The 23,250-nt window shown below is 50.7% G+C and overlaps 1 protein-coding gene and 1 long non-coding RNA gene across 7 annotated transcripts in view; one reads left to right on the top strand and one right to left on the bottom strand.

Moving 5' to 3' along the window:
• Positions 1-7,538, top strand: part of Ndst1 (N-deacetylase and N-sulfotransferase 1) — a 62,700-nt gene extending 55,162 nt beyond the window's left edge. For 5 of the 6 annotated variants that reach the window (XM_017600932.3, XM_017600930.3, XM_017600929.3 and 2 more), the window contains 4 exons: positions 943-1,113; positions 1,349-1,458; positions 1,837-1,939; positions 2,573-7,538. In XM_017600932.3, the coding sequence (XP_017456421.1) occupies positions 943-1,113; positions 1,349-1,458; positions 1,837-1,939; positions 2,573-2,692 (504 nt within the window). In that variant the 3' untranslated portion in view covers positions 2,693-7,538. The remainder of the gene's footprint in view (positions 1-942; positions 1,114-1,348; positions 1,459-1,836; positions 1,940-2,572) is intronic. The other variant, NM_024361.2, reaches the window with a different exon arrangement.
• A 3,236-nt stretch (positions 7,539-10,774) lies between these two features.
• LOC120098275 (uncharacterized) lies at positions 10,775-19,004 on the bottom strand. The gene is made up of 3 exons (XR_005496428.2): positions 18,885-19,004; positions 18,727-18,803; positions 10,775-11,126 (listed from the first exon to the last, which is right to left on the bottom strand). It is a non-coding gene; the product is annotated as an uncharacterized LOC120098275 (long non-coding RNA).
• Positions 19,005-23,250: the final 4,246 nt, after the last annotated feature.

Raw genomic sequence — 23,250 nt, 5'->3', positions numbered from 1 at the left:
ATTTAAGAAGGTTCTGGGAGGAGAGGAAGGGAGCTGGTCTGTCTTCAAAAAGTCAGGAGAACCAGAGGCTATTTTTATATATCTTTATGTACATTATTACCCAGCCTGCCCTGCCCTGAGCTGTGTGTGATCTTCGGTGATGAGCAGGGTCAGTTAGCATAGGCAGGTCCCTGGCCTCTGACCTCTGAGATCTGCTGGTTGGTGACTTACAGCATTCCAGGTTGGCCAACCTGGAATCTCCCCTTCTGTGAATTCCGTCAGTCCATCCAATGTCTGTCAAGGACTTTCATGTCCTCTCTAAGAGGCAGCACTGTGTCATTTAGCTGGCACTGGGAATGTGGTTGCATTATGTTTCTCTATCAATAGGTTATCAATAGGTGTTTTCTATATGTAGCAACTGACTCTAGTTTTCCATTTCATAGAGGCTTCCTTGTTACTTGGGTTTTAGAAAATTGTTGTAAGAAGAAAAAATGAGGGCTGGGGGATGTGGCTCAGTGGGTAGAGTTTGCCTAGTGTACACAGGACTCTGGGTTTGAGCTCTACACTGCACATGCCTGTAATCGTAGCACTGAATCAGTTCAAGGTCACTGGCCATCCTCAGATAGATACACAGTGAGTTTGAGGCCAGCATGGACTATGTCACACTGTCTTGGGAGCAGGGTGGGAGAGTAGAGTCACTGTATAGAAGCCCAGATTGCTGTTGGTGCTTGCTGGGGAGCAGGTCCCCGGAGTGCCAGGAGTCTCAGAGACTGTGCCAATGAAGAGCATTTGGGAAGCTGATGTAATACACCTCCTATCGTGCAAAGATATGGAACTTGGGGCTCTGGGGTTAATGACTCCCTGAGGCTGAAGCAATGAGAGGTAGAAGTAGGACATCAGCCTAGGCCATCTGCTTGCTTCTGCTCAACCTGTGATGTCCCCATCCTCTTCCTTTGCCTGCAGCACCAGCGGGCCCATGATGACCCGGTGGCCCTAAAGTACACCTTCCATGAGGTGATCACAGCTGGCCCTGACGCATCCTCAAAGCTGCGTGCCCTCCAGAACCGATGCCTGGTCCCCGGCTGGTATGCCACTCATATTGAACGCTGGCTCAGCGCCTTTCATGCCAACCAGGTAGATGCCTGCCCTGCCTCTTGGAGAAGGGAGTGGCTTTAATTTAAAGGGACCTGGACAGCCCTGTTGGGGATTGGGGAGGAGGAGGAGCTATGGCTTGGTGGTGGAGGGGGTGAACTCTGGATGCTCAGGGCCCTGTGTTTATAGCCAGGCTATTCTTGCTGCAGTGGGCATGACCCTTTGCCACTGTGAGGGAAGCAAATCCTATAGCCCCTTTTCCTTTTTTTGTCTCTAGATCCTGGTCTTGGATGGCAAACTGCTGCGAACAGAACCTGCCAAAGTGATGGACACAGTGCAGAAATTCCTCGGGGTGACCAGCACGGTTGACTACCATAAAACCTTGGCGTAAGTGTAGCCTTGGCCTTTGCATGAGGCAGTTTCCCTGGCCCAGAGTTGGGCCAGGAAAACAAAGGCTTGAATGACTGGGAGAGACAAGGAGAGTTGATTCACGTTAGTAAGCAAACATGCAAGTCTTCCCTGATGATGACTCTTTAGCAGAAAAGTGAGTGTTAAGATGGCTTGAGCCATCTTAGTAAAGCTTCGTCCTTATGCCTTTCTGGGAGGCAGGCTTGTGCTCAAGCCAGTGTGAGCTACAGACGGCACATATCAGCCAGCATATTCACATAGTGTGTGGGGGGGGGAGACTCCACATACACTAGGACAAGAGTGTGGCCTTGAGGAGGGAGGGCAGACCACTCACCTACAGGCTTCCAACCTCTTCAGGTTTGACCCAAAGAAAGGATTTTGGTGCCAGCTGCTCGAAGGAGGAAAAACCAAGTGTCTGGGAAAAAGCAAGGGACGGAAATATCCAGAGATGGACCTGGATGTAAGTGGGGGTTCTAGTCCCAGGCCAGTGTGCTGAGTGGGAGGGGTCCCTCTTTGGGGGGATCTTTTCTCTTTACCTTTGAGTATGGCAGTGACTTGGGACCTCTTACACAGCAGTCATTCTCTAGAGAAGGATAGGGGTTGGGCTCTGGTCAGTGTTGCTGTAGTCGAACAAGTGTTCATTAATTCTAGCATGGGTGGCACTGTGGGTGCCATGAATAAAGCATGGCCTCCACACACGAGGAAGTAGAGTCTAAGCAGAGTGCCCACACGTGCACTGGACGTTCTGAGCAAGGGATGTGTTTGTAGACTAGAGGGTAGAGTTAAAGGCCATACCCCAGGATTTAAACCGGTGCAAGAGAGAGATGGGCCACTCTTGCAGAGGAGAACATTGTAAGCACGTTCAGGTCACAGGGTCGCAGATTGACCCTGTTTTGTTTTTCCTTTTTGCCGTTGGCTTTGATGAATGCTCTCTTCTCTCCCGTGGGTTTTGACCTTGGGTATTGTGCTTTGGTGCTCCTCCTACGTGAGCATTTTGTCCGGAGGTTTCTTTATAGGAGAGACAGAGTGTGGTGTTGTGGGAGGCAGTTATACTGGCATGTCACCCCTCACCTCAGCTTTCTTCCCATTGCAGTCCCGAGCCTTCCTAAAGGATTACTACCGGGACCACAACATTGAGCTCTCTAAGCTGCTGTATAAGATGGGCCAGACACTGCCCACCTGGCTGCGGGAAGACCTCCAGAACACCAGGTAGCCTTGGCCACCACAGCCAGCCAGAACGCTTGTGTTAGCAGGGATGTCCTGCCTCACACTGAGCCAGACTGACCTGCCTCGAAGGATGCTGGCCCCAGCCAGCCAGGAGCAACGAGCAATACCCTGCTAAGGCCCACCAGAGCCGGAAGCCCAGGCAGGTCTGCAAGCGCCTCAGAGCATCCACTGCTGGATGTGTGGCTGTGGGACCTCTGTGGGACCAGAGGTCCATTCCGTTCCTTCGCAGCCTCCCTGCCTGGGGAGAGCACTTCCTGTTGGTGGAAGGTCATTTCCTGGTAGGAGGAGTCCTGGAGACTCTCTCCTGTCCCTCACTGTGTTCGGCCAGTCCTGCCCTGTTCTGTGTCATACCACCCCTGCTCCAGCAGGATGTCCCCTCAGTATTAGCTGTCATATTTCTCTGTCCTCCAGACAGTAAGGGAGAGGAGCGCAGCTGGGCCTCTCGCCCAACTAGAGAGAAAGACTGGGCATGTCCCTGAGGGTTTGAGCCAGGCCCCGCCAGGGTTTAGGTAGGCACCCAGATGCACTCATAGATTGAATGTGAGGGTGGCCATCTTGAGAGGACATACGACTCAGTATTTGGGTTATTAGTATCAATCTCATCTCCCCTTTGGGGGAAAGACTCTCTGGTCCCTATTGTATCCACCTAGTGCTCATGGTCTCTTGTTGGCCCTGGGCCACTGCCCTGCCACTGGGCCCAGAGACATGGGCCTTGGCCCTGTCCTGTTCACCTGGATGTGACCTGTGGTGTTTCCTGTGGTAAAGGCTGAGGCGAGTCAGGAGTCTGCCAGTGTTCATACTCCCATGTACATATACTGTCTCCCAGCCACCGCCTCGGCCCGGCAGGCAAGCAGAGTCAGCAGCACTGCTCTCTACTGCTTTGCCTGGCAACCTGTGGCTGAGGGTCCCCAGAGACCCCCCCAACCTCCCAAATACTAAGAAGCTAAAGTATTTTAATATTTTGTGTTTTTTTTTCTTGGTGCCAGAGTTTATACCCTGGGTGCTGGGGTCACACTGTGTTTTATATATATATATATATATATATATATAATGTGTATATATATATATTATATTTTTTTTTGGTTGGGTTTGTTTTTAATTCAGTCATACACAACGGTGGCAAGCCCTAGCCTCAAAGAATGTCGTATCTTAATGCTAGAGAATGAGGTGGAAGGGAAGGTGAGTGTCTGTGAGCGCCTAGGCCTCAGGGCGATGGCTTAAGGGTCCCTCTGCCCTCTTCTGCGGAGGGAACAGAGATGCACAGATGGAAAGAAGACCAACTCTCCCAGAATAGTCTGGCCTTACAAAGCTGAGTGGCCGTGGGGTGTTTGGGCCACAAGGAAAGGCTGGCCTGGGCTGGGGGCCCTGGGGCCCTGAGCTGGCCTCCCCCTCCCCCATCACATGGTGCTAGGTTAGGGGCTGCCTTGGAGTGGGGTGCCCACAGGGACCTACAGAACTGTCTCTAGTCCCTGCAGACACAGGGTCTTTGGCTGTTTTCTGTTTGGATTCTGTTTCTGTCCACCTTTTCACAATGTGAAGTGACTGAGGTTGGGTTTCCTCTTCTCCTGCAACCCTCACATCCCTTCAACTGCCAGTCCAGTGTCCACCAGCCATCCAGGACATTCTGGCTTCCTGGGCATGGAAGGGTCCCAAGACGATGGGCACAAGGTGGGTCCAGGAATGGGAGGTGGCTTTGGTCAAGGTCACAGAGCTGTTAGAAGCAGGCTCCTGATTCTGAGCCCCATGCTCTTCCAGTACCATACTGCCTCTGAGCCCACCTTGAGGACCCCACTGTGTTCTAGGTTCCTGTCTGTCCCTCAGTCACAGAGCTGTGGTCATTCCAGGACATGGGGACAAACCATTCTTTCCTAGCCAGGTGCCTTCGAGCCTTCCCTTCCAAGACCTGCACTTTTCCTGCTGTGTTCTCTTGTTTCCAGAGCCCATCCATCCTGGGAGCTGGGGTAGTCTTCATTATGAGCTATTCTCTTCTGGAGTTCTCCACTGTGGTGGAGGGTGCGGAATGCTCAGAGGGACCTGCATGCATGGTTTTGGTGTGCAGAGAGCCATATCACATCGTGTTTCTCACTGGGGTCTTGGAACCTGTGGATCTTAGTCCCTACACAGTCCCTCTGAGGCATGCTCAAATGCCCTGCCAGCAAGCTAGAACCAGACTCAGGGTTAGGTCAGAGCGCATGCCCTTAGCCTCACCTCCCACCTGTCAGTGAGGATGGCTCCTGTGTTCTGAAAGCTACTCTCTGTGTGAGACCATGTGAGAGCTGAGTTAGGGTGGTTGGAGTGGCCTTGGTACAGCATGCAGCCCTGTTAGTCTCTGCCTCTGGCCTCTGGTGGAAGCAAGCTGGTTTGAGACCCTGGCAGAGCAGGGAAGAGGTTCTCTCTGGTCCATTTCCTTCTAAAACCCTGGAGGAGATTGCTGCTGTGTCCCTTTCAGTGCTGGGCCCAGACACTGCCACACCTTGTAGATATGGGGTCTTGCTCTCAACTAGAATGTCCACTGACTGACTAAAAACACTTAGACAAACAAAAACAAGTTTGAGGGAAATCACTTGGGTTGATCAGGCCACTCCCTCCTCCCTGTCCCTTCTGCAGTCTCTACCAACAGCCTTTGCCTTGTGGGTGCAGCTCACCTGCAGCTGCCTCATTCATTCCAGGTTCTAGAGCTTTCTATGGGGCAGGCACCTTGGGGAACATAGGGGATGAGGACAAAGCTAAAATGGACCTTTCAAACCCCTATCGATGTATGAGCAGTGGGTGCTTCTGAGTCTGCTCATTTCCAGAGGAGGAAAACTGCTGGCCTGTCTCACCCTAGAGCCCCATAGGTGTGTTAGTGGCAAGAGCAAGCTCAGGACTGTCTCACCGTTGGTGTGTGACTGCCAGTCACCTTTCAGCTAGACTGAAGGAGCATTGGCCAGTTTGTTTCCTCTCTGTCTACGCGTACCTGTGTTTTAAGTGTGAGGTGCAGTATCAGGAGACTGCTTATCCCTGGTGTTGCCCTAAGAGGTAGGGCCTTCTACCAGACCAGCCAGTGCCACAGCCAAGACAGTAGTCCCATCCCACTAACAGCCACTGTCTAGTCTGTACCTAAAGTTGCCCCCAACCTCCCATTATACCTGGTTTTAGTATTGGATCCAGTCAGGGAAAGAACATTGTATTTTTTTTTTCTTTTTTTTTTCAGAGCTGGTGACCGAACCCAGGGCCTTGCGCTTGCTAGGCAAGCGCTCTACCACTGAGCTAAATCCCCAACCCCAAGAACATTGTATTTTATTTACAAGTTTCTTTGAAAGCTAAAGAGTTTTCCCTCTGCCCATCAGATTTAAAAAAAAAAAAAAACCTTTTGTTTTTTTGTTTTTTTTTTTGTTTTTTCTTTGTTTGAGACAAAGTCTCATTATATAGCCCTGGCTAGCCTGGAATTTGCTATGTAGACCAGGCTAGCCCTGGAACTCATAGAGATCCACTTGACTCTCAAAAGCTGAGATTAAATGTCTGCACTTATAAGGCCCAGTTCAAAATGGTATTTTGTTTGTGTTTTTGAGACATGGTCTCATCATGTAAATCTGCCTGTTCTGGAAAATATTGTGTGAACCAGGCTGGCTTGGAACTCAGAGATCCACCTGCCTCTGCCTCCCGAGCTCTGGGGTGAAATGTGTGTGCCACCTCTTCCATCCCCAAATGGTGTTCTTTTAAGGCCAGAGGGTGTGTTGTCATATAGAAATCCCACATTCCAGGTCTGATGTTTCCTCCTTTAGCCCACCGGCTTTCAAGGGCAATTTTATATTTTGTGCTGATGTGGCATTTCCCTCCTGCCTGTAGTGTGCCTCCTTCCACTGCCACCTGAAGGGAGGGCCGAACCAGCTTGGAGGAGGGGAAGGGGCTCCCCAAAGAAGCAGCATCACATTGGATAGGGGCTGAGGGCTCTGGGTGGGATGGCCTGCTGGACTGACCATGGCAGGCCAGCCAGGCTGGGCACTGAGTTGTCAGAATAATTGTGCACAGCTTAGAGGAGCCGGGCTGCCCCATGCTAAGCATGGCATCTGTCTTTCTCCATCTCTTTCCCTTTCTGTCTTTGTTTTGGTTTCCCTGCTTCTGTTCTGTGGGGTCTTCATTCTCTCGTTGGTCAGTGTGCACTGGAGCAGAGACAAGACCTCAAGCTATGACAGGGAGGGCTTCGACAGAGAAAGGCCTCCTCTGGGCTGAGGTGTGAGAGGACTGGGTACAGTGGGTGGCCACGTCAGTCTTCCTCCATAAAATGAGGAGATGAAGGCTTCAGCTGGGGTTTTCATGTCCACGCAAGACTCGGCTGTGATCTGAGGCTGAGAGTCTGCCCCACCCCTTTTCCCCAGGCCTCCCATGCAGTGCTGGGGTTAGGGTTGTCTGTCTGTGGGCTCTGAGCAGCAGGGCAGTGACTGAGGGCCAGCGGGAAGGCCAGGGGAGACTCCCGGCAATGTTTCACCTAAGAAGCTCCTCCCCTCAGCCTCTTTCCCTGGCCTGGAGGAGGATCCCAGAGGAAAGGGTTTTCTATGACTGAGCTAGCTTTTCTTATGGGCAAGAGGGCTCTTTTTGTAATTTGTGCATGAAATTCATGTTATTTCCTGGGGAGAGAAGAGGGCCAACTGAGTGGGTGGGGGGCACGTGTGGGAAGCAGGCAGAGGGCTCCTTCCCTGCAGGGGTGGGGAGGGGTCGCAGAGGGCATGCTACCCAGCTCACCTGAAGAGGGCTCTTGAACCAGCCGTTTTGGGTTGTGTTAAATGTGGGAACTTTCCTCCATTAATGTACAATCTTGAACTAACTGCTAATAAAATGGGATTCTGTTTGTATGTATGGGTCCTGTTCTTGTGTCTGACCTTCGACTCCAAGGGAAGGTGGAGATAGGAGGTTTGTGCCATGCTGTGAAGACACTGAGGAAGCTTCCTGAGTCACGGAATAGGAAGGCAGCAGAGGCAGGTGTGCTCTAGTTGGAGTGAGAATGAGCACCTCAGCTTATTCTCGTCCATCTGTCTGTCCATCCATTCATCCATCTATCTTATCATCTCTCTGTCTGCCTATCTATCCTCAAACTATTCTGGAATTCTATGATTCTGTGAAATAGAAAAACCTAGCCCATCTGTTTGCAGTGTTCTCAAGAATTGCACAATGCGGGGCTGGGGATTTAGCTCAGTGGTAGAGCGCTTACCTAGGAAGCGCAAGGCCCTGGGTTCGGTCCCCAGCTCCGAAAAAAAAGAACCAAAAAAAAAAAAAAAAAAAAAAAGAATTGCACAATGCTAACACCTTGGTGAACCAAAGTCCCTCTGACCCTCTAGCCTGACTAGACTGCACTGCACCCCACCCCACCCCACCGCACCACACTACGTTAACCAAGTGTCCCAAGCCTCTGGAAGAGACTTTACAGAAAAGCCTTCGGGTAGTTTTCTAGTGTGGTTTCTTTTGCTTCAATAAACACCATGACCAAAAGCAACCTGGAAGGAAATGGTTTATGTCAGCGCACACCTCACAGCCCATCACTGAGGGAAGCAGAGCAGGGACTTAGGGCAGGAATCTGGAAGCAGGAACTAAAGCAGAGATGATAGAACGGTGCTGCTTCCCGGCTTGCTCAGTTTCCCCAGCACCACCGCCCTAGTAGCAGTACCTACAGCAGGCTATGCCCTTTAGGTCATACAACAAGAAAAGGCTCCACAGGCTGCCTACGGGCCAGTCTGACTGGGACAGTTTCTCAGGTGACTGGCTGTGTCAGGTCGACAAGAGAACTAACATAGCTGACACCCTTTTAAACCGCAACATAAATACAGCACTATTACATCACAACCTCTTCTTTCTTGGCCCGAAGATACCATGTTAATGTCACCAGAGCATTTAAAAGTTTGGTCTCTTTAAAATATCCAAAGTCTCTCAAAAAAGAGCTTCCCTCTCCTCAAATGACTCTAGTTTGTGTCAAGTTGACAAAAAAAAAAAAAAAAAAAAAAAAAAAAAAGTCAGCACAGGTGATGTTTCATAAGAGCAAAGTACCAGGAACACTCCTTGATAGGGAATCCTTATGACGTGACAGTCAAGCGCTGGGACCTGAGTTTAAGCCTCAGAGTTCATGATTGATTGATTGATTGATAATCTGGTTTTGTTGCAATTCCAGTGAGGGGAAGAGACACCCGGGGCTTGCTGACCAGTCGTTCAGGCCTGCCTGGCCATCAGACTAACGAGAGAAGGGCGGCTAACAACACCTGACAGTGTGTCTGGTCTCCACATTTGTGTGCACCTGCATTCACATCTGCACACATGCACACTAATTGCCCCAGTCTCCGAATCTTGGGCGGTTTCTTTGTGACTCATCCATACGGTGTGACCGGTTGTGTAATGAGAGTGTTGGATTATATACACTGGATATACAAATGTGTCCCCCATCAAACCTACTGCCCTGGCCGTTTCCGGAGGAGGGAGAGGGGAGTTAGGAGAGTTAAGGGGCCTTTAGCCTCTGCTGAGACATCGATTGCAGAACCAAAACTCTAGAAGAAGCAGGAAAGGGGGCTCAGGGCAGCTTGCCTTGGAATGGTGCACTGCGGGGGGTGGGGGGGCAGTGCTGCCCCCATCCAGCCCTCAGGTTCCTTCTAGGAAGGGTTTTGAGCAGGCCCAGGATGCTGGTGGAAGCCTTTGTCGTTTGTTCTGAACATCTGCGAAGCCCTCCAGGTTGAGAACCTGACTGACTGCAGGCAAACCAGCTCCCCTTAAGGTTGGTTCCTCTCTCACAGGGGTAGGGTGGGGTGGGTGCCCAGGTGGGGTGATGGTGGTGGGGTTTGGAGTCGTAATCATCAATATTGGAAAGACTGACATCATGCGGCCCCTGATGAAATGCCCTGAGGACCTAGCTTTCTACCTGTGAAATCACCATCCAAGGGGAAGAAACACATCACCATCAAGACCTTTCACCAAGTAACTTGCTGAAATTCCCAACAACAGCAAGGCTAGGAACTGAAGAAGACTGACCTGGCATTCGTTTGCCACAGACAACCCCAGAAACAAACCTGGGCCATTAGATAACCAGCTATGAAGGTCAATTTGTGAATCTGGACTATGCTGTCTAGGGAATAGTGTTCTCTCAAAAATGACACCATGATTTCTGCTGTTATCCTATTTAGGAGTTGGACATTGTCTAGGGTACACACTGAAGCTGGGCCTGGTGACTCATGCCTGTTATACCTGCACCTGAGAGCTTAGGCAGGAGGATTGCCATGAGTTCGAGACCAGCCTTGTCTACATAGTGCACACTGGAATATTTCGGGCTAACAGGAAAGCAAGCTGGATTTTGTTGTGCTTTTGGTACAGTTTAGGATGTGCCCACCAGGGGGCACTCTCAGCCCAGTTTCTCGAAGGTGATCGCTCATCTCCAGACTGGGCTTGTGGTTACTAATGTGAGGTAGCATTACACTAAGGCTGGGGGACATTAAACACGTAGGACAAAGGTGCCCCCGCATGTTGGCCAGGCACTCTATCTGCTCTTGGGAGCTGTCCTCTCAGTATTTGTAACTAGGCCCTGAGATTGATGGTCACACCTGCAGATAGAAAATCTGAAGTCCGCAGATCTTTGATAATGGCCAGTGTGGCTGACAGAAGTCAAAAGTCCCCTCTGTAGTCCTGCCTCCTGGGGCTGAGGCTGGCAAACAGCTCTGGCCTTGGGGACAGAGTGGGACGACTCCCTGTGCTTGACTCTGTTCTCACAGGGCTGGACAGGCAGCCTAGGATGGGCCACCTTAGGACCTTAGAAGAATATATTTTCAGCAAAATAAAACCAGCAAAAGCTTAGCAGGGTGTACTAATGCGCGTCCCCAGAGCACTGCTCCACAGGAAGCCACCACAGCTGGCTTTGTAGATAGATCTTCCCAGAATTATTTTATTCCTGTAAGCAGCCGAGCAAACAAACATTCTCCTGGTTTGTTTTCTTCGTGTCATTCTCTGTTCCTTTTCACAGAGCTCCTAGGCACCAGTGCATGGCAATCCTCTGCCTTGTACGGGGTGGGGGGGGGCGGGGAGAGAGGCTCCTGTGTCACGGTGTGTGGAGAAGTTGGAGCCTGCCATTCTGAGCCTTTGCCCCATCCTGGCATCATCCTGTGAAAGATAAGCTGCTAGCATAGCCATCAAAACATTTCAAGAGGATAGATCTGATCTCATATCTGGCCAGATATCGGCCCTGTGGTTTGGAGCAGGCGACTTGGTTCCCCATTTGTAAAATGTGACTTGGGTAACAGAAGCCAAAACAGCCTTCTGGGAGGTGTGAGGCTTCTGAACCTGAAGAGCTCATTGTAGAAGCCAGTTGTTGTGTAGGAAGTGTGCCAGGGTCTTCTCTAGATCCTGGTGTCCAGTCCATACAGCCCATCCCTGAGCCTGAAGCGGCACTGCCACATTGGTCCAGAGGGACCGTCCTGCACAGAAGCATAGAAACACCATATTTGATGGCTTTTCCCAGAACTCTTGGAATTGAAGGGTTGGTGATCTGGGAGTCTGAGTGATCCTTAGAGTTCTGTGCAGCTGCTGGCTAGCACAGAAACAAAAGGAGGTTGGGAGACCACAGGAACAGCTGCACAGCAACACACCCGAGAGCTTAGGTGAAGTGGACAGATTCCTAGAGATGCCCAGAAGCCATGGGCCATCCAGTAGACAGAGTCAGGAGAGAAAAACACTCCCAGCAAGAGCATGGCATACTGGGACACACTCGAGGCAGAGGCAGGGAAATTATCACGAGTTTGAGGCCTACTTGGGCTTAGATAGCAAGCCCTCTCCCTCCAGATCGCTCAACCAGCTGGCCACTGACCAGCCAATCAAATACTTGGTCTTAGCCACAAGGTGGAGAAGTGATTGTTTTGTTTTTTTCTTCTAGACAGACTCTCAAGACTCCAGGCTGTCCTCGAGCTGTCCAGCTGAGGATGACGACCCTGTGATATCCCTGCCTCCACCTCTCAAGCTCTGAGATCACGGTACTAAGGAGTAAACCCAGGGCTTCATGCTACAGGAGCACCAAACTGAGCTACAAGCCTAGCCCATACTCAAACCCAGCAAATGGAAAAACCCTAAAACTTCCCAGCAAGGAAAAGCAGAGTGCTTAAGGAGCCACCACTGTCAGTTCCCCAAGGAAGCATCAACACCGATCCCTTGTGAGCCGCCATGTGGTTGCTGGGCATTGAACTCAGGGAGACCTCTGGAAGAGCAGTCAGTGCTGGGCCATCTTTCCAACCCCCACCCCCCTCAAACTCTTAAAAAGCTGGAAGAGGGAGGAATAGCACTGCCATTCGCATAGGTCAGCACCATTTAATAGTGACTCGTGGGCTGGAATGTAGCTCAGACATTGATACAGAATCCCAATGTGCATAAAGAGTCGTGTACTATCACTGCCAATTTCATTACTTCTCTCCTCCTCCCAACATTATACCATTCCTTCCCTCCCCTCCCTCCTCCCCCTTCTTTCCTCTTCCTCCTCCCCCTTCTTTCCTTCCGTTTATCTCCTGGAGACAGGGTCTGTTCATGCAGCCCAGGTGGACTTTGAACTTGGGATCCTGCCTGAGCCTCCAGAGAACTGAGACAGGAGTGTACCCACCATGGCTAATGCTTTTTGTGTCTGTGGGTTGCTGACACCGGGCACTTCATGTGAATGAAATTCTGTATGATAGGGCTTTTGTGCCTGGTTTCTTTCACTTAGCTTTTTTTTTTTTTTTTTTTTAGATTTATTTACATGAGTACACCATCACTTTCTTCAGACACACCAGAAGAGGGCATCAGATCCCATTACAGATGGTTGTGAGCCACCATGTGGTTGCTGGGATTTGAACTCAGGACCTCTGGAAGAGCAGTCAGTGCTCTTAACCACTGAGCCATCTCTCCAGCCCAGCTCTTTTTCCTCTTCTTTTCTTTTTTTCTCTTCTCTTCTCTTCTCTTCTCTTCTCTTCTCTTCTCTTCTCTTCTCTTCCCTTCCCTTCCCCTTCCCTTCCCCTTCCCTTCCCCTTCCTTCCTTCCTTCCTTCCTTCCTTCCTTCCTTCCTTCCTTCCTCTCTCTCTCTCTCTCTCTCTCTCTCTCTCTCTCTCTTTCTTTCTTCTTACTCCTTTGTGAGTGTGCATGATGTATGTAAGTGCAGGCACATGGATGCCACAGCATGGATGTGGAGATCAAAGTACGACCTTGTGAAGTTGGTTCTCTGCTTCCTGAGTTCTAGGGATCAGACTCCTGTGGCAAGCACCTTTACCCACTGAGCCATCTTGCCAGCCCCCAGCATGGTGTTTATAAAGTTCAGGTATCTTGTAGCATCTACCGAAACTTCATTTTAATACAGTTTTTAAGATAAAGGGCGTTTTGTTTTTGTTCTTGCTCCTGTTTTTTGCCAGGCATGGTGGCAGCACTCGTAAGCCAGAGGCAGGAGATCTCTGTGATTTTGAGGCCAGCCTGGTCCACACGGAGAGTTCTCAGCTAGCCACAGCTACAGAGTGAGGCCATATCTTTAAAAATGTATGGCTTACATGTACACACATGCATTAACATGTATGTCATGAAGATCAGAGGACAACTTTCTCGAGTTGGCTTTTCCCCTTCCATTTGTAGGTTCCAGGGATCCAACATGGGTCGCCTGGCTTGTCAGCACCTTTACCAGCTCGGCCGGCCATCTTGCTGGCCCGTTTTGATGTAATTTTTTACTTTTTATTGTTTGTTTGTTTGTTTGTTTATTTATTTATTTGGTTCTTTTTTTTGGAGCTGGGGACCGAACCCAGGGCCTCGTGCTTGCTAGGCAAGCGCTCTACCACTGAGCTAAATCCCCAACCCTACTTTTTATTTTATTTATTTATTTATTTATTTTTTTTTTTGGTTCTTTTTTTCAGAGCTGGGGACCGAACCCAGGGCCTTGCGCTTCCTAGGTAAGCGCTCTACCACTGAGCTAAATCCCCAGCCCACTACTTTTTATTTTTTAAAACAGGGTCCTGCTATGTAACTCATGATGGCTTCAGATGGTACCTTATCAAGTATAGATAGGGGTTGCAGGCCTGGACGTTAGCTCTGCCTCCCAGAGCACTGAGATTAAAGGTACATGCCCCCCCACTGCCCAGCTAAAAACTTCATTTCTGAAAATGTTTTTAGCTGGGTGGTGGTGGCACACGCCTGTAATTCCAGCATTTGGGGGGCAGAGGCAGGCAGATCTCTTGAGTTCTAGGACAGCCAGGGATACACAGAGAAACCCTGTCTTGAAAAAAAACAGCCCCACTAGTAGTAGTAGTAGTAGTAGTAGTAGTAGTAGTAGTAGTAGTAGTAGTAATAATAATAATAATAATAATAATAATAATAATGATTTTCACTTATTTGTGTGCACGTGTGTGCTCATACATGGATGCCACAGCCCATGTGAGGTCAGAAAAAACTCATAGGAGTCCCCAGTCTGTCCACCATTTGGAACTCTGTGATTGAACTTAATTGTTCAGTTTGGCTGCCAAGTGCCCGGCTCTGTTGCTCCGAAATTCTCACAGACCACAACAAAGAGCATAGGTGGAAATGCCAGTGTGCAGAGAATGGCTTGTCCAGGTGTGACCTCGTTTAAGAAAGTCGTGGCCTAGGGCCATCTAGAAAAGGAGGTTTTGATCTCGGAGGCAGGATTGGAACGTGTCCCTCACTCCCGCCTACACCCGCCCTGTAGGATTCAGAGGGAGGACTGGGAAGGTCCCATGACCAGCCGTAGAGGAGGGCGGATGTCTGCAGGCGTGCCAGGGGAGGTTTGGGACGGGCTCCGCTGCTGGAGCCCAGGTCAACTGCTGTGATGTGGGCAGGAGGTGGGGCTCCTGCCGTACCCTGGGCCAGAGCGAGGACCGACTTGGACAATCCCCGGCCTGTTCCCTGCACGAATCTTTCTACCCTTCAGGGCACTTTTTCTGGAATGGCTTCTGTGTGGGTTTGTGCTCTCGTTGGTGCTGTTTGACTTCACTGCCAGGGCTGGAGTGCAGAGTCTTGTGCTTCTGGGTGAACATTGTGTCTTTGACTCTACCTGGGCCCCTAGCTGCCCCTGCTCTGAGAGCCTTTGTACCTGCTCTTGGGCTGAGCAGCTGAGAAGCTTCCAGCCCCTGGCACGGAACTCAGGATGTTGAGATAGGGGAGGCAGTGTGAGCTATCTGTGTGCGTGTGGGGGGGGGTTGAGGGTATCCTGGAACCCTAACTACCTATGAGGACTCCCCGAACATGGGGTGACGTCCAGCTGCCTGACAGTGACTGCCTGACAGTGGTCAGATGGTTTGACTTGGGCAGGAATCGTGGGTCGCCCTCTATCCCACAAGCCATCCACAGAGCAGAGGTTCCCAAATGCCCACCAGGCCAGATGGCTCGCATCAGGCAACTGGTACACAGTCAGAAACTCAGGTCCTGCTGGCCTGGCTCAGATTTTCCTGGTCGCATGCAAGCCAGTTAGGCTTCACCTCGCTCCCCGGGGATTCTGTTGTGTAGGCAGGATTAGAGCTCCAGGACTGGCGAATCTTGGACATTTTAGCCCAGAGTGCTTGATGAGCCTCCCCACAAGAGTCTTAGGAGCTCCTTAACCCGCAGATTTCCCCTTTACCTGCCACTAGAGCTTTGGAGGCTTCTGCCTGTCACTCAGGCCTTCTAGCTCCCTTCCTACAGGAAGTCCCCCTGGCTTGTCTTTGCATGCTCTCCCATTGAAGATACCCACAGATGCTTCTATCAACATTAAAAGATGTACCAGCAAGCAGGGTGTGATGCTGCATGCCTGTAATTGCAGTACCTCCTTCAAAGGTGGAGGCAGGAAGGCCGGGACTTAGGACCAACGTACATCAGATATTGTCTCCAAAAAGAAAATTAGTTTATTATAGCATACATTTATGTTACCAATTTGTTATGTATACCTAGTATAGTATAGACAAATTGTGAGAATTTATGCCTGGGCATTGACTTGTGAATTATTTATAAAGTACTAGAACTCATGTCCAGTTAGTTTGTTACTGCCTTTCTTCCCCAATTTATACATAGGTAATGCACCTTAAATGGCTGAGAATCTTTGGCCTCCATGTTCTTACTCTCTTGAATGTGATTTCACCCTGTGCAGCTCTCCCAGCAAGTCTGTAACTCTGGGTAGTTCATGGTCTAAGGAAGAATCAGAGGGCATTCCTTGTGGCCAGCCAGTCCCCTCCGGTCCCAGTGTGAATGAGGGCCAGGGCCCATCTGCACAGCTGGAGTCATTTACCCAGATGTTTATGGGCCTCTGCCTGTGGTGTTTATAGTTCTGTCTTTGGATCTGCTTTGAGTCTCCAGTAATTGGAACAGTTCCCCAGGAGGTGATGTGGGGTGGTGGGCGCCCACTGGATAGGAACCCAAGCCCTGGCTTCTGCCTTGTCTGGTTCCAACACAGACTTCAGATCTTTTATGAAGGACTTGGGAAGGGCAGCAAGATGGCGCAAATTAGAAGCAGGTGTGAACGTCTGTGTGGGGATGGGAACAGCGGCAGCGTCAAGGCAAAGCCTGGGAGTACAGTCTGAGTGCTTTTAGCACAGCCAAAAACTTCGAGCCAAATCGTTCCCTTAAGGGATACGCATGCTCACATATGTACATGTTAATCCCCAAAGTTATAAATATCCATGTGGACGATGCAGAACATACAGGCGATTTAGCCAGTGCCGACGTCCTGGTTCCACATCCCTAAAATGACCACCGTTCACCTTTCAGTGTTTGGCAGAGAATTGTTTTTGTAACATCTACTATAGTTTTTTAAATAAAGCTTTAAAAAGATTGTTTATTATTATTTATTTCTCCGTGTGTGTGTGTAGCCATACATCTCTGCTGGTGCCTGAGGAGGCCAGAAAAAGGCATTGGATCCCATGGCGCTGGAGTTATAGGGATAGAACTCAGGTTGTCAGGCACGGTAGCAAGGGTCTTTACCTGCTGAGCCTTCTCACTGGCCAGCTCTACTGTACTTCGCAAGCTTTCTTTTAATCAGAATATTTATCAAAGTCTTTACGTGATATTAAATATTTTTCTGCTACATCAAATTATGTTATTCTCATTCCATTGTAACACAAGCTCGTAAAAGAACTACACCAATTCTCAAACTAAAGCATAAAGGGGGCAGGAAAGATGTCTCATTGGTAAAGTGCTTGCTACATAGCATGAAGACCTGTTCTGATCCCCAGCACCCATGTAGAAGCTGGGCATGGCTCTATGACCTGGAATCCCAGGGGAAACAGAGGGGTTCCTGGGGTTCCAGCCAACCAGCTCCACTGAATGGGTGATTCCCAGAATTAGTGAGCAACTGTGTACCACAAAGAAACACAAAGAAGCGGAGAGTGACTGAGGAAGACACCTGTTTTCAACCTTTAGTCACACACACACACACACACACACACACACACACACACACACACACATTCACATGCAGTCACATACGCGTGCACATCCCAAAACGCACACTTTATACAGGTGACACACATTCACTGCAGATCATTCTGGAAGTCCAAGCACACAAACGAGATAAAAGTGACCCAGCAGTGGGATCAAGCCCTGCTCACGGTGCTGTGCAAATTGGGTTAGTCTAGGCTTCCCACGGTGTTCAGGGTGGCTGATGTACAGGCACCAGCAGATACCAGCACTCTCCCCATTTTGTGGTCTCCTAACTTTTATGACTGCTAGATCTCCCACAGTCCCTGGGCTTGAGGTGGCAGATCTGCCTGTGACCCCTAGCGCCTCTGCAAGCCCCTTTCACCCCTGTCTCACCCCTGTCTTTATCCTCTGCTTTCTTTACAGAGTTGCCTGGAGCCAGCTCTTCCCAAGAATTTTATATTCAGCCCTGGTCCCTGAGATACATTTCCACCATCTCTTGGTGTCATGTAACCTCCCCTCTGTGGGATTAGGTTTTGTGAAGGCACCAGACTTTAACCATTGATTATGTGGGTTACTTTAGATTGTTTTGGATTGTAAACAAAGGCATGCTGAACATTCTTGTGGTCAAGCCCTTGAGCGTGTCCACACCAGAGAAACTTTCCTTCCTGGCTGACCAATCGTATCAAGAGCCAAGCAGGCTGAGGGTAACTCTGGGCCCCTGGAGAGCTGTATATGCCCCATTCTTACAGGAGTACCACGACTAGAGGGATGTCCCAAGCCATGTAGAAGAGAGTGACACATTTAAACGGCTTCGCACTGAGCTTGGAGACCTCTGAGAGCCTAAGAGCTAGCTGGCACTCAAAAGACACGAGCCTGTCACCTATAGCTTGGCTGCGGCTGGGTCAGAATAGGTACAAGGGAAGCCAGTCCGTAAAGATGGGTGTCTTCTCTCTGCTGGCTAGAACAGTTCCTTCGTCTGCAGAAATGGATTCTGAATTCGGGGTAACTCCCTGAAGCCCTGGGCTCTGCTACCAGAAAGAGAAACCTGTGGGGCACAGAGGGGCCTCACCCAGTCAGACCTTGAGTATCACAGTGCATGGGATGCCTGGCTGGGCCTCGAAGGACGGTTAGCAGGGGTGGAGGAGGAGCTAGTGGGGCCCTCTGAGCCAGGGTGGAGGTGTGACTGGCCTCACAGTTAGGCAGTTAGGCAGCACAGTGGTAATTTCGGGAAGACAGAGCAGGGAGTGAGGAGCCTGTGGGGTGTGAGGGGAATGGAGCCTGTATTTTCTCCCCCGACTCTGGTCCAGTGAGGAGTCATCAGTGTGATTTGAGCCTTCCAGAGCCTTTCCCTCCCATCTCCCCACTCCTGTCCATCTCAGGTACCTAGGATCCCTTTCTCTACGGGCTGTGGGGTGCTGGGTGAGGTGGGATGAAAGATACAAATCCGTGGCCCTCGGCCTTGACATGGGAGGTCCTGTGCACAGAGTGGAGACTGGGCGGGGTGATTGGGAGTAAAACAGCCTGTCCTTGGAGGCCCACAGAAAAGGCATCCTCAGCTTCTCTGAAGAACCCCCCCCCCCGGGAGGAGGTGGGGGTTGAGAGGGGGGACTTGATGCTCCCTGACAGGTTGGGGTGGTCTGTAGCCCTCTTTCAGTGAATGGCCAGGTTACTTACCTTTTCCTGCTTTGTCAGATACAAGAAGGGCCAAGGGTCAAGATGATCTCGCCATAACGTGGGTCTTAGCTCAGCATCTGCTGACGTGGTAAAATATCATGACCAAATCCAGCACCCAGAGGAAATTCTGCTTACATCCTCCAGTTTATTTCACTTACGTATCCCAGGTCACAGTGCATTGAGAGAAGCCAAGGCAGGACCTCAAGACAGGAACCTGGCAGCAGGAACTGAAGCAGAGACGGAGAGGAAGGATCGGAGGGATACTCCTTACCCACTCGATCCCCAGTTTGCTATGTTTGCTTTCTTGTACAGCCCAGGACTACCAGCCTAGGGGTGGCACTGCCCACAGTGGGCTGGGCCCTCCCGAATCAGTCATTAATCAGGAAAATGCCCCACAGGCTTGAGAAGCCAATCTGATGGAGGCATTTTCTTAAGTGAAGTCCCCCTTCCCAGGTCACCCCAGCTGTGTCAAGTGGACAAAAGAGAACCGGAAGAGTGTGGGTGAAGAGTGCCACACCCAGCAGTGTTCGTGAACGACGGATGACCGTGTTCCTGTCATCTAAGCTCTGGCTGCAGCAGAGGAGGGTAGCTGGTTTGTCACTGTCCGGGAGGTCTCTTCTGACTAGGCTCAGGTGAATTCCTTTGGAAGTGAGCAGAGAGCCTCAGGGGAAGGGGCCCTGGAGCCAATGAACCACAGATGTAACGGGAACCCTTTACCTACTTCAACTTTCTGACCTTGCTCGAAGCACACTACCCTTAGTTACTCACTTTTGTGGGTCCCCTGTCCCTGCCCTCCAACAGGTTGGGCTGAACATACCAAGTGCTTGCTGTGTACCAAGTGCTACTTCTCAGAGTCCTCCCTGCCCTGCCGGGAGCTCTCTTCTTCTATGCCAGGGTGGGGCTGAGGCTCAGAGGTTTCCTCAGCTGCCTAGACACTGACTGTGGGTGGCAGGGCTGGAACTTCACCCCTCTGTGTGAACACAGGCCCTGGCTCGTCCCTGTTGTGCTGTACTGTGGCATTGCCCCAATCCCCCTCCCCAGCTGAGGTCTCCTTGCACCCCACCCTCCCTGAGGCTGCCTACCTGGCCTGCCCCGCCTTGGAGGTGAGCCCTGTGGCGCTTGCACAAGGCACCATTCATTCAGTCAGGCTACTGATTAAAACCATGTGTGGTGTGGCTGGCCCTGCTGGCGGCAGCTCCGGAAACCAGGCCTGGCCTGGGGCCTGTGGCTCTAAGGGCTGGGGGAAGGGGCCGGTGACCCATAGGCCTATGAGGCTGAGCGCACTGGAACAGGACTGGAACTCTTACCCCAACTCGACACATTCCCAAAGTACTCTGAGCCGGGCTCTGGGGTTCAGGCTGGGTTGTGGGAGACAAAGGTTCCTCTCCAGGTGAAGGTGGAGACCTTGGTTCAGAATACTTCAGGTCCTTGCAGGGGTCTTCCCAAAGATGTCTGAAAAAGGCAGACTGTGGGCAGGCTTTGGTTCCCAGGGATGGGTGTGTATGTGTGTGCTGAGATCTCCACACAGCACCCCTGGATCCCTTGACCTCAGGATGCCTTCGGAACTTTAAAGGGTATTTTGATGCAGTGGTTGTTACCATGGGCTCTGGGTGCACAGGGATCTGGCCTTGTCTCTGGTTGGTTTGCTCCAGACTGTTTTACAGGAGGAAAACTGCTCATCTTCTTTGAGCCCTCTCTCAGCCCTCACCTGCCTGTGAACTGCACAAAGGAGCTGCACTGGCTGAGAGAGAGGAAGGCTGGATGGATGCTTGTAGCTCCGCTCTACTGATGTGCCAGCCCTAATCCTCAGACCTCAGCCCTGACCCATGTGTTGTGTCAGAGAGCTCAGAGGTACGGAGTGTGTGGCCTCTGGGTTGTTTGGGGGCAGAAGATGTGATCTGTGGGGGATAAGTGGGGGAGTGGTGTAAGGTGTAGCTGAATTAGCCAAGAACAGAGTGAGACATTGTTCACAGAGCCACTTCCCCAGGCGCTGAGGCCCGCACCGGAAAGGGTGGGTGGTTACGCCAGACCACAGCCTTCCCTGACCACAGGCCTGGCTGCACTGAGACCCTTCCAGTCGAATGCTTTGCCTCAGAAGTTGCTCTGGCTTCCTGGGCGTGCAGATACTACTAAGTGACCTCCCACCTCTGCAGCTGAGGAGAGGTCCGCAAAGTGATTTTGGATCCCGACCAAGCGGGATCAGCACCTTCCTTGGATAGGACTAGCCTACAGTAGGACTACTCTGGAACAAGGGATCCTGTATGCTACATCGTGCTCCCAAGCTAGGCCCTTCAGTGTCAAATCCAGCAGAGGGGTGCCCTTCCTTATCCAGGGCAAGGCCAAGGCTGGGAGGAAGGCAATGATGTGTCATCCAGGGGAGGGATTTTGTGTGGTGTTTTCCTGTGATGAGCTGTTGAGGCGAGGTGGAAGGCAGATGGCTCTGGTGAGGCAGGAACAGGCATGAACAGGACTCCTTCTCCCTGCTGAGTAACCAGGGTGGCCACCTACCCTTCGCAAGACTCCATATCCCTCTAAAGCCAGCAAGAGCATCCTGCCACAGAGGGCGGTGAGATTAGAAAATGAGTCAGGGGCCCTGGTTCTTAGCCAGCTCTCCTCTTAAATAGCTGTGTGATCCTGGACAACTCAGATTCTTCTAGAACCTTCCTTGTGGGGTTGTTAGGAAAACGGATCGGTTGCTATGGGGTTGGCACCATGTTCACACGTGGTCTGTTTCTGGCCCTGGTATTGGGTCAGACACGGACACCAATGTTGGCCTGAGGGCACGTTTGTGGATGAGATTGAAATTCAGAATGAGTTTGCACTAGGTAAGAGACGATCCCACAAGATAGGCATGGCCCTGTCTTCATCTCTGTGCAAAGCTGAGGTTTCCTTCAAGAAGCCAGTCTGCTTGTGCATGCCAGGCTGCCAGCACTACACCCAGCTGTCCTAGTTTGCCCTTCCGGAGGGCCTATCCCTCTGGGTTAGGTGGGCTTCTCCAGAGACAGAACCAGCAGGATGTGCCTATGAGCATCTATGTAGACGTGTGAGTGTGTCTGTGCGTGTTTACGTATTTGTATACATAAAGTATTATATAAATAATATTTGCTTACTATTATTTAGTACACAGAGAACTGGCTCCTGACCATTCAGATCAGCAAGCTGGAAACCGAGAAAGACAATGTTTTAGCTCAAATCTGAAGGTACGAGGAAGCAGATAACACAGTTCCGAGGCAGCAGGCAGGAAGCACTCTCCTTCCCTCCTGGGATGCTTTTTCAACTCTTCTTACATCTGACTGGTTGGATGAACTGCCGCCCATCCCCCAGCCTCCCACCCTAACCCTCCATGGTGAGACCATGTGCTTTACAGTCTTCCCATTGGTTCAAGTGTGAATCCCATCCAACGACTGCCTTATGTAAAAGAACAGTGTTTAAAAAAATATCCAGGCACTCCTTAGCCCAGTCAAGTTGGCCCATAAAATTAACCATTACAGGGTTGGGGATTTAGCTCAGTGGTAGAGCACTTGCCTAGCAAGTGCAAGGCCCTGGGTTCGGTCCCCAGCTCCGGAAAAAAAAATTAACCATCACACTTGTGGATTTCAGACTCACCTAGCATAATGGTTGGTTTTGTCAACTCGGGGTTAACCTAGACCTACTGTGGAAGAGGGGATGGTGGTTGAGAAAATGCCTCCATAGCATTGCCCTCAGATAAGTTTATAAGGTGTTTTCTTGATTAATGATTGATGTGGATGAGCCTTACCCACTGTGGACTGTGTTACCCCTGGGTAGGTGGTCTGGAATGGTGTCAGAAAGTAGGCTGAGTAAGCAGCATCCCCGCATGACTTCCAGGTCCCTACCCTGACTTCCTACGATGACGGACTGATGGATCGCAGTTTGAAAGTGTCGGTGAATTGATCCCTTTCTTCCCTGAGATGCTTTGGGCCATAGGTCTTCCTTGTATCATAAATAATAAATCCTTTCTTATATATGCAAATGCACACACACACAGACACAGACACAGACACAGACACACACACACACACACACACACACACACACACACACACACACAAACACAGACACACTAAGACATGTACAAGCCTGCTGGTTCTATCTCTGGAGAAGCCAACCTAACCCAGAGGGATAGGCCCTCAGGAAGGGCAGACTGGGACAGCTGGGTGTAGGACTGGTGGAAGCTGGCACGCACAAACAAACTGGCTTCTTGAAGGAAACCTCAGCTTTACACAGAGATGCAGATAAGCCCCATGGGTTTGCATACAGCACACCATTTGGGAAACCCAAAGAGGCCCGTCTCATGAGGAACATAAGTCCTGGCAAGTTTCCCCACAGCTCCAAAGGGGTCCAAACAGCAACTTAACCCCCTCTGGGATGCTACAACCAGACTCACTACAAGCAGGTAGGCTTCTCTGGGTACCACATGTGCAAAAGAGGAACCAGCCACTCAGCTCCATTGCATGCAAGCCTTCTACTAAACACTTTACCGCAAAGCCAGCTCTGTCCTCACAA

The sequence above is a fragment of the Rattus norvegicus genome, chromosome 18 (genome assembly GCF_036323735.1).
Source record: "Rattus norvegicus strain BN/NHsdMcwi chromosome 18, GRCr8, whole genome shotgun sequence".
Lineage (NCBI taxonomy): Eukaryota > Metazoa > Chordata > Mammalia > Rodentia > Muridae > Rattus > Rattus norvegicus.
The sequence above is the reverse complement of the archived record's forward strand: the minus strand, read 5'-3'. Positions and strand labels throughout refer to the sequence as shown.